The 10,638-nt window shown below is 48.8% G+C and overlaps 1 protein-coding gene across 1 annotated transcript in view; it reads right to left on the minus strand.

Annotated features, from left to right (window-relative positions):
- Positions 1 to 6,601, minus strand: part of rab11fip4b (RAB11 family interacting protein 4 (class II) b) — a 44,094-nt gene extending 37,493 nt beyond the window's left edge. Inside the window, exon 1 of the mRNA XM_060918587.1 lies at positions 6,354 to 6,601. Coding sequence (XP_060774570.1) covers positions 6,354 to 6,413 — 60 coding nt within the window. The 5' untranslated portion in view covers positions 6,414 to 6,601. The remainder of the gene's footprint in view (positions 1 to 6,353) is intronic.
- Between the last annotated feature and the right edge of the window lie 4,037 nt (positions 6,602 to 10,638).

Genomic DNA, 10,638 nt, shown 5'->3' on the forward strand with positions numbered 1-10,638 from the left:
CCTCTCCCTGTGTGTGTGTGTGTGTCCCTCTCCCTGTGTGTGTGTGTGTGTCCCTCTCCCTGTGTGTGTGTGGTGTGTCCCTCTCCCTGTGTGTGTGTGTGTGTCCCTCTCCCTGTGTGTGTGTGTGTGTCCCTCTCCCTGTGTGTGTGTGTGTGTCCCTCTCCCTGTGTGTGTGTGTGTGTCCCTCTCCCTGTGTGTGTGTGTGTGTCCCTCTCCCTGTGTGTGTGTGTGTGTCCCTCTCCCTGTGTGTGTGTGTGTGTCCCTCTCCCTGTGTGTGTGTGTGTGTGTCCCTCTCCCTGTGTGTGTGTGTGTGTCCCTCTCCCTGTGTGTGTGTGTGTGTCCCTCTCCCTGTGTGTGTGTGTGTGTGTCCCTCTCCCTGTGTGTGTGTGTGTGTCCCTCTCCCTGTGTGTGTGTGTGTGTGTCCCTCTCCCTGTGTGTGTGTGTGTGTGTCCCTCTCCCTGTGTGTGTGTGTGTGTGTCCCTCTCCCTGTGTGTGTGTGTGTGTGTCCCTCTCCCTGTGTGTGTGTGTGTGTGTCCCTCTCCCTGTGTGTGTGTGTGTGTGTGTCCCTCTCCCTGTGTGTGTGTGTGTGTGTGTCCCTCTCCCTGTGTGTGTGTGTGTGTGTGTCCCTCTCCCTGTGTGTGTGTGTGTGTGTGTCCCTCTCCCTGTGTGTGTGTGTGTGTGTGTCCCTCTCCCTGTGTGTGTGTGTGTGTGTGTCCCTCTCCCTGTGTGTGTGTGTGTGTGTGTCCCTCTCCCTGTGTGTGTGTGTGTGTGTGTCCCTCTCCCTGTGTGTGTGTGTGTGTGTGTCCCTCTCCCTGTGTGTGTGTGTGTGTGTGTCCCTCTCCCTGTGTGTGTGTGTGTGTGTGTCCCTCTCCCTGTGTGTGTGTGTGTGTGTGTCCCTCTCCCTGTGTGTGTGTGTGTGTGTGTCCCTCTCCCTGTGTGTGTGTGTGTGTGTGTCCCTCTCCCTGTGTGTGTGTGTGTGTGTGTCCCTCTCCCTGTGTGTGTGTGTGTGTGTGTCCCTCTCCCTGTGTGTGTGTGTGTGTGTGTCCCTCTCCCTGTGTGTGTGTGTGTGTGTGTCCCTCTCCCTGTGTGTGTGTGTGTGTGTGTCCCTCTCCCTGTGTGTGTGTGTGTGTGTGTCCCTCTCCCTGTGTGTGTGTGTGTGTGTGTCCCTCTCCCTGTGTGTGTGTGTGTGTGTGTCCCTCTCCCTGTGTGTGTGTGTGTGTGTGTCCCTCTCCCTGTGTGTGTGTGTGTGTGTGTCCCTCTCCCTGTGTGTGTGTGTGTGTGTGTCCCTCTCCCTGTGTGTGTGTGTGTGTGTGTCCCTCTCCCTGTGTGTGTGTGTGTCGTGTGTCCCTCTCCCTGTGTGTGTGTGTGTGTGTGTCCCTCTCCCTGTGTGTGTGTGTGTGTGTGTCCCTCTCCCTGTGTGTGTGTGTGTGTGTGTCCCTCTCCCTGTGTGTGTGTGTGTGTGTGTCCCTCTCCCTGTGTGTGTGTGTGTGTGTGTCCCTCTCCCTGTGTGTGTGTGTGTGTGTGTCCCTCTCCCTGTGTGTGTGTGTGTGTGTGTCCCTCTCCCTGTGTGTGTGTGTGTGTGTCCCTCTCCCTGTGTGTGTGTGTGTGTGTGTCCCTCTCCCTGTGTGTGTGTGTGTGTGTCCCTCTCCCTGTGTGTGTGTGTGTGTGTGTCCCTCTCCCTGTGTGTGTGTGTGTGTGTGTCCCTCTCCCTGTGTGTGTGTGTGTGTGTGTCCCTCTCCCTGTGTGTGTGTGTGTGTGTGTCCCTCTCCCTGTGTGTGTGTGTGTGTGTGTCCCTCTCCCTGTGTGTGTGTGTGTGTGTGTCCCTCTCCCTGTGTGTGTGTGTGTGTGTGTCCCTCTCCCTGTGTGTGTGTGTGTGTGTGTCCCTCTCCCTGTGTGTGTGTGTGTGTGTCCCTCTCCCTGTGTGTGTGTGTGTGTGTGTCCCTCTCCCTGTGTGTGTGTGTGTGTGTGTCCCTCTCCCTGTGTGTGTGTGTGTGTGTGTCCCTCTCCCTGTGTGTGTGTGTGTGTGTGTCCCTCTCCCTGTGTGTGTGTGTGTGTGTGTCCCTCTCCCTGTGTGTGTGTGTGTGTGTGTCCCTCTCCCTGTGTGTGTGTGTGTGTGTGTCCCTCTCCCTGTGTGTGTGTGTGTGTGTGTCCCTCTCCCTGTGTGTGTGTGTGTGTGTGTCCCTCTCCCTGTGTGTGTGTGTGTGTGTGTCCCTCTCCCTGTGTGTGTGTGTGTGTGTGTCCCTCTCCCTGTGTGTGTGTGTGTGTGTGTCCCTCTCCCTGTGTGTGTGTGTGTGTGTGTCCCTCTCCCTGTGTGTGTGTGTGTGTGTGTCCCCTCTCCCTGTGTGTGTGTGTGTGTGTGTCCCTCTCCCTGTGTGTGTGTGTGTGTGTGTCCCGTGTGTGTGTGTGTGTCCCTCTCCCTGTGTGTGTGTGTGTGTGTGTCCCTCTCCCTGTGTGTGTGTGTGTGTGTCCCTCTCCCTGTGTGTGTGTGTGTGTGTGTCCCTCTCCCTGTGTGTGTGTGTGTGTGTGTCCCTCTCCCTGTGTGTGTGTGTGTGTGTGTCCCTCTCCCTGTGTGTGTGTGTGTGTGTGTCCCTCTCCCTGTGTGTGTGTGTGTGTGTGTCCCTCTCCCTGTGTGTGTGTGTGTGTCCCTCTCCCTGTGTGTGTGTGTGTGTCCCTCTCCCTGTGTGTGTGTGTGTGTCCCTCTCCCTGTGTGTGTGTGTGTGTCCCTCTCCCTGTGTGTGTGTGTGTGTCCCTCTCCCTGTGTGTGTGTGTGTGTCCCTCTCCCTGTGTGTGTGTGTGTGTCCCTCTCCCTGTGTGTGTGTGTGTGTCCCTCTCCCTGTGTGTGTGTGTGTGTCCCTCTCCCTGTGTGTGTGTGTGTGTCCCTCTCCCTGTGTGTGTGTGTGTGTCCCTCTCCCTGTGTGTGTGTGTGTGTCCCTCTCCCTGTGTGTGTCCCCTCTCCCTGTGTGTGTCCCTCTCCCTGTGTGTGTCCCTCTCCCTGTGTGTGTCCCTCTCCCTGTGTGTGTCCCTCTCCCTGTGTGTGTCCCTCTCCCTGTGTGTGTCCCTCTCCCTGTGTGTGTCCCTCTCCCTGTGTGTGTCCCTCTCCCTGTGTGTGTCCCTCTCCCTGTGTGTGTCCCTCTCCCTGTGTGTGTCCCTCTCCCTGTGTGTGTCCCTCTCCCTGTGTGTGTCCCTCTCCCTGTGTGTGTCCCTCTCCCTGTGTGTGTCCCTCTCCCTGTGTGTGTCCCTCTCCCTGTGTGTGTCCCTCTCCCTGTGTGTGTCCCTCTCCCTGTGTGTGTCCCTCTCCCTGTGTGTGTCCCTCTCCCTGTGTGTGTCCCTCTCCCTGTGTGTGTCCCTCTCCCTGTGTGTGTCCCTCTCCCTGTGTGTGTCCCTCTCCCTGTGTGTGTCCCTCTCCCTGTGTGTGTCCCTCTCCCTGTGTGTGTCCCTCTCCCTGTGTGTGTCCCTCTCCCTGTGTGTGTCCCTCTCCCTGTGTGTGTCCCTCTCCCTGTGTGTGTCCCTCTCCCTGTGTGTGTCCCTCTCCTGTGTGTGTCCCTCTCCCTGTGTGTGTCCCTCTCCCTGTGTGTGTCCCTCTCCCTGTGTGTGTCCCTCTCCCTGTGTGTGTCCCTCTCCCTGTGTGTGTCCCTCTCCCTGTGTGTGTCCTCTCCCTGTGTGTGTGTGTGTCCCTCTCCCTGTGTGTGTGTGTGTCCCTCTCCCTGTGTGTGTGTGTGTCCCTCTCCCTGTGTGTGTGTGTGTCCCTCTCCCTGTGTGTGTGTGTGTCCCTCTCCCTGTGTGTGTGTGTGTCCCTCTCCCTGTGTGTGTGTCCCTCTCCCTGTGTGTGTGTGTCCCTCTCCCTGTGTGTGTGTGTCCCTCTCCCTGTGTGTGTGTGTCCCTCTCCCTGTGTGTGTGTGTCCCTCTCCCTGTGTGTGTGTGTCCCTCTCCCTGTGTGTGTGTGTCCCTCTCCCTGTGTGTGTGTGTCCCTCTCCCTGTGTGTGTGTGTGTCCCTCTCCCTGTGTGTGTGTGTGTCCCTCTCCCTGTGTGTGTGTGTCCCTCTCCCTGTGTGTGTGTGTGTCCCTCTCCCTGTGTGTGTGTGTCCCTCTCCCTGTGTGTGTGTGTCCCTCTCCCTGTGTGTGTGTGTCCCTCTCCCTGTGTGTGTGTGTCCCTCTCCCTGTGTGTGTGTGTCCCTCTCCCTGTGTGTGTGTGTCCCTCTCCCTGTGTGTGTGTGTCCCTCTCCCTGTGTGTGTGTGTCCCTCTCCCTGTGTGTGTGTGTCCCTCTCCCTGTGTGTGTGTGTCCCTCTCCCTGTGTGTGTGTGTCCCTCTCCCTGTGTGTGTGTGTCCCTCTCCCTGTGTGTGTGTCCCTCTCCCTGTGTGTGTGTCCCTCTCCCTGTGTGTGTGTCCCTCTCCCTGTGTGTGTGTCCCTCTCCCTGTGTGTGTGTCCCTCTCCCTGTGTGTGTGTCCCTCTCCCTGTGTGTGTGTCCCTCTCCCTGTGTGTGTGTCCCTCTCCCTGTGTGTGTGTCCCTCTCCCTGTGTGTGTGTCCCTCTCCCTGTGTGTGTGTCCCTCTCCCTGTGTGTGTGTCCCTCTCCCTGTGTGTGTGTCCCTCTCCCTGTGTGTGTGTCCCTCTCCCTGTGTGTGTGTCCCTCTCCCTGTGTGTGTGTCCCTCTCCCTGTGTGTGTGTCCCTCTCCCTGTGTGTGTCCCTCTCCCTGTGTGTGTGTCCCTCTCCCTGTGTGTGTGTCCCTCTCCCTGTGTGTGTGTCCCTCTCCCTGTGTGTGTGTCCCTCTCCCTGTGTGTGTGTGTGTCCCTCTCCCTGTGTGTGTGTGTGTGTGTCCCTCTCCCTGTGTGTGTGTGTGTCCCTCTCCCTGTGTGTGTGTGTGTGTCCCTCTCCCTGTGTGTGTGTGTGTGTGTGTGTGTGTGTGTGTGTCCCTCTCCCTGTGTGTGTGTGTGTCCCTCTCCCTGTGTGTGTGTGTGTCCCTCTCCCTGTGTGTGTGTGTGTGTCCCTCTCCCTGTGTGTGTGTGTGTGTCCCTCTCCCTGTGTGTGTGTGTGTGTCCCTCTCCCTGTGTGTGTGTGTGTGTCCCTCTCCCTGTGTGTGTGTGTGTGTCCCTCTCCCTGTGTGTGTGTGTGTGTCCCTCTCCCTGTGTGTGTGTGTGTGTGTGTGTGTGTGTGTGTGTCTGTGTCTGTGTCCCTCTCCCTCTGTGTGTGTGTGTGTGTGTGTGTCTGTGTCCCTCTCCCTGTGTGTGTGTGTGTGTGTGTGTCTCCCCCTCTCTGTCTCTCTCTGTGTGCATCCCCCCCCCATCTTGTGTGTACTTTAATAAACCAGACTAAAGTCTATTAATGAGCTGTCCCTAATTCTTACACTAATCTCATTATGGAGAGAGACAGAGGGAGACAGAATAAACGCACTCTCTGTGTGTGTGTGTGTGTGTGTGTGTGAGAGAGACTAAAACAGAGTGACAGGGTGGTGTGATGAAGCAGAGTCCCAGTAATCACCCCAACAGCACATCGTCTAGTGTTCAAGTCCTCTTATATTACAGCAAATTACCAACAATTATCATTTCTGATTTATTAAACAATGACACGTCACCTAATTTTTATCCATTTATAGTTAAAGATACGCACTAGTTCCTGTTGTCACTTACATTATAGCAGCTATAAACACTTGTTCCCTCACCAGAGTCTCAAAAAAAAAAACCCTGCAAAGAAGAAGTGTAAAACTCTTCCATCCTGAAAATGTCAGAAAAACTTCACCTCTGACACTGGAGACTCCCCCATTTCCACTTTTTTTCAAAAAATCTGTATCATCTGTGAAGCTTCCGCCATATATGAGCTGTTACTACAGAAACGATAACGTACTCGATTAGAACAAGTTCACCAACATTAACACGAACATAAAGTCACTTTATCATCAGAGCTGCGGTCATAGAAAATTAAACAACCCCTACTGACCAATCACGATCCACAATATGGACCATGTGATATTTTCTGATAACTTGTAGATATCAAATCACTCCAGCAGCTGGTGTTAATTATTTATCAGATTATCTCCTTTCTCTTCTACAGCTCCTTATCAGTGCTCAATATTTTTACAGACATTAATTAAATAAAATCAGATTAATTGTAGATGCAACACTAATAGAGGTTTTGGGTTGTTGTTTTTTAAATCCATGAATATATTGATGCTTGAGATATCGTGCAGCACAGAACCGTCAGGAAATCGCGATGTGATATTTTTGTCATATCGTTTTTCTCGAGACGGATTTCCAGGAGAGGGTTCAGGAAGGAGATGAGATCAGAGGGGAGATGAAACAAGTCATTCAACAATTTAAATAAATAAATAACTGTCACTTTGTAACACTGGACCTTCTTACCGTGTGTGTCACTGTGTCCACATGGTCAGTGTATGTCCACTCCTCACACTCCAGGGCCATCCAGTGCTCTCTCTCTCTCTCTCTCTCACTCACACACACTCTCTCTCTCTCTCTCTCTCTCTCTCTCTCTCATACACACACAGGTGAGGTTTACTCCGTACAAATATCTCCTTCTTCTGATGAGATGATCTGATCTGATCTGATCTTCTCTCTCTCCACTCATAGACTCCGAGAGAGCAACTCAACTCAACACAACTCGCAACTGCCAAGAGTTACTGAGTTACTGAGCTAAACTCCGCCCACTCTCCCTCTCTCTATAAGGCTGTTGCCAGGCAACCAGGTCCCGAAAGGGAGACATGCGGGGGCGGGGCCGTTCGCCTCACACGTCACCTGATTTGCATATTAATGAGATCCTGCAGAATGAGGGAAACAGAGACACTTTTTCACACCCAGCTTTCACTTTTAAACATTAAACTTTTAAAAACTTTAAACACGGCTAATTTTACAATCCTCCCTTACCTCTTACACCATTTATATAAACAGCTTATAGCTACACTGGGTGTTCTTACATAATAAATAAATCTGACATCACAACTTTGTTCTGTTGTAATGTTCATATAAAAGTAAAACAGGTTTAAAATGAGTAAAAAAACAAGATTGATATTTTTAAAGGTTAAAATTATATTATATTATATTATATTATATTATATTATATTATATTATATTATAGTGGTGTAGTGGTTAGCGCTGTCGCCTCACAGCAAGAAAATCCGGGTTCGAGCCCCGTGGCCGGCGAGGGCCTTTCTGTGTGGAGTTTGCATGTTCTCCCCGTGTCCGTGTGGGTTTCCTCCGGGTGCTCCGGTTTCCCCCACAGTCCAAAGACATGCAGGTTAGGTTAACTGGTGACTCTAAATTGAGCGTAGGTGTGAATGTGAGTGTGAATGGTTGTCTGTGTCTATGTGTCAGCCCTGTGATGACCTGGCGACTTGTCCAGGGTGTACCCCGCCTTTCGCCCGTAGTCAGCTGGGATAGGCTCCAGCTTGCCTGCGACCCTGTAGAACAGGATAAAGCGGCTACAGATGATGGATGGATGGATGGATGGATGGATGGATGGAATCCTCACTAAGGTTTCAACCAGCACTACAAAATGGCGTCCCCACTATATAGTGAGTAGGGAGTGATTTTGGACACAGGGAGAGACAGAAAATAAAATAAACCTAATAAAATATAATGTTGTACAGTAGAGTTCTGCAAAACACATAAAGCTCTTGATTTAACACACACTTTGGAGTGAAATCAGTTGTTGTTGTACAGAGCGGAAGGGAATTTCATCATTTACACAGGAAAATTCAACAAGCAACCAAAAAAAAAAAAAAAAAACAGGAAGTGGAAATTACACATGAAACAGGTCCAGTGTTGGTTAATATCAGTCTAGTTTCAGTCTCAGCTCTCTACACTCCCCCATACTTCACTTTTATCTTTTACTCTTCCTTCAAAAGAGAGAAAAACACAAATCTACTTCCATTTCTGTTGAATCATATTATTTACTTATTTAAAAAATGAAGATAAAACTTTTTGTTATAAACTTTTGTTTGTATCATCACTGTGACGGCAAGCTACAGTATTATACCTCATCTGACTAAAACTTTACGACTTTGTGAGTGTAATGATGGAAAACCCCAAAAAAACAGTCAGAACTCCTTGAGCAGGAACGTGTCCTGAACATCTGGATGGGTTCAGCAAGTGAAATCAAATCAAAACAAAATAGCCGCGCTCTCTCTCTCAGCATGGACAGTTAAACACAGCAACGCAGCTTACCTTCAAATGAGGTCTACAGTCTATCCACATGTACGAGCAACTTCAAGTCTAAAGCAGTATCTTGTGACAGCTAGCGATTAGCATTCGTCTTGTTTTTCCTGTAATCAAGTGATTTGTTAGCGTGCTAGCTAAAGATTACAGAGATTAAGGACGTCTGTTATTTAGCTTTAGCTTTTATGGTTCTTTGGTGAAACGTTGACTAACATGCTATCAGGAACCAAAAGTGTGAAGCACAGACATGGTTTTATTTTGTGAAAATTAAAGCTCGGGTAGGGAATTTATTTTAGAAGCATTTTTGTTTCAAGAAGCATTTCTTGAAATTCTCTTTACATCCAGACAACCAATGAATCAATCAAATGCTCTGACAGTAATAATAATAATAATAATAATAATAATAATAATCTGTGGCAGTCGCAGGCCTGTAAAAAACTTGTCTGCTCATTTCACACGGTCCGAATGATATGATTGGACGGCCTATGTGTTTGTCTGCCTGTCTACCTGCACACACTCATTACATTACCGGAGTCTTCCATAAGCTGGCATGCTAGTCGACAGCTGTACGTGTGAACACTAACACTGGCCATGTTGGTTGTTTATATTCATTATGATGATAATGTTTGGCGTTTTCTGAGATGTGAATGAGACATGAGGAAGTTGGATATGAAAACAATGCACTAAGCTCCTCCCCCAATACTCTCTCTGTTTCTTGTGGACTCGTCCCCCAGCAGTAGTCAGGCAGTGCGCGTTCATGTGTTTTAAAGGAGTGGCTTTAAAGGGAGGCCTGAAGGAACTGGGCGGGGTGTTTCACTTGGCTCTAACTTACACTTGCTGGCTTTAAATAAATAAATATAAGAGTTTTGTACTTGTGAACTTTATCTCAAATAAATAATTAGACTTTTGTGAGAATATTGTGTGGATGAGATTAACACTTCGATGTGAATAAGGAAATTGTGGACTTCCATCACCTCTAATGATAATAAAATGATAAATGCATAAATAATTAAACAAGCTAATTAATTAATTAGCTAGCTGTGCAGTGGGTTAGTCTTATTATAATTAAATAATTCCATTCATTAAACAATGATCAAATAACTAAGTAAATACAAATATATGAAAATTATGTTAATCATGGAAAATTAATTACAAATAAAATAATTAGTTTAATAAAAGATAACTAATTACTAAATCATCATAAATACCTGCTAATAGAGCAGATTAGAGATTGTTGTTTTTTATGAGTGATTAATATTCATATCATGGGAAGAATTTAACCAACCTCACCGTTCCTCATGTTCAGTATAAAGGTTTGAAAGTGATCATTTTTTAATAGTACAATGGAACAACTTCTACACAAACAATCTTCTTAACGAGCTTCATCATCTAAAGCCCTCTGCTCTCGAGTGAAGAAGAGGAAGAAGGAGACTCGAATCCCTACAGCTCTACTGTTGTATCATTAATCAGAGTTCAGCACAGAGTTTTAAATCTGTTGTTCTCTCTTGTTCATCTCTCATCTGTGCAGCTGGTTAACCTCTGACCTCTGACCTTTCACCTCTCCTAAAAACAAGAATAACGCATAAACATGAAGAGAAAAGATTCGCATGAATTGGGCATTGCTCTAAAGAGTTTTGCCATTTTGTCTTAATCCACTTTGTTTTAATCTGAAAAACCCCTGAAGTCACCGTCCTGCTGTGCGTAATCTCCTCTAACACACACACACACACACACACACACACACACACACACACACACACACACCGTTCCACATTCAGACACTTTATACCCAACACGAGGAGGAATAAAGGACTCAGAGTCCTGCCTTTAACAGACTGCGGGAAAGGGGTTACTCTCTCTTTCTTCCTTTTCTTTTTTGCTCTCCTTCCTTCCTTCCTTCCTTCCTTCTCACTGGAACAGTTCAGACACAGTGTTGAACTCTTCAGTATAAATGATCTTTTCCTCTTCTAAAGAAGTTTATTCTCTGATTTTATTCACTGTACCTGTGAAACTGATGCACTCATTTTTGTTTGTTTGTTTGTTTGTTTGTTTGTTTTCTGCCTGACTTTCAGGGAAATTATGAGAAAAAGTGAAACCTCTGAGGAGGATCAGCTTCATCGCCTCCACTGTGTGTAACGTCAAAACACAAGATAATAAAGTTTCCTCTCTTCCTGAAGTCAAATCAGCTTCACTTTAACATCACAGAGTAGATCAGTGTGTGTGTGTGTGTGTGTGTGTGTGGGGGGGGGGGGGGGGGGTGACAGGGGGAGGGGAAGAAAGAAAGGAGAGAGGGGGAAGAGAGAAAGAAAGAGGGGGAGAGAGAGAAGGAGAGAGAGAGGGGAGAGAGAAAGAGACAGGGGAAGAGAGGGAGAGAGAGACAGGGGAGGGAGAGGTGGAAGGAGGGAGATTGAGGGGAGAGAGAGAAAGAGGAGGGGGAGGGAGGGATAGAGAGGAGAGAGAGGGGGAGGAGAGGAGG

Source organism: Neoarius graeffei, chromosome 4 (assembly GCF_027579695.1).
Source record: "Neoarius graeffei isolate fNeoGra1 chromosome 4, fNeoGra1.pri, whole genome shotgun sequence".
Taxonomy (NCBI): Eukaryota; Metazoa; Chordata; class Actinopteri; order Siluriformes; family Ariidae; genus Neoarius; species Neoarius graeffei.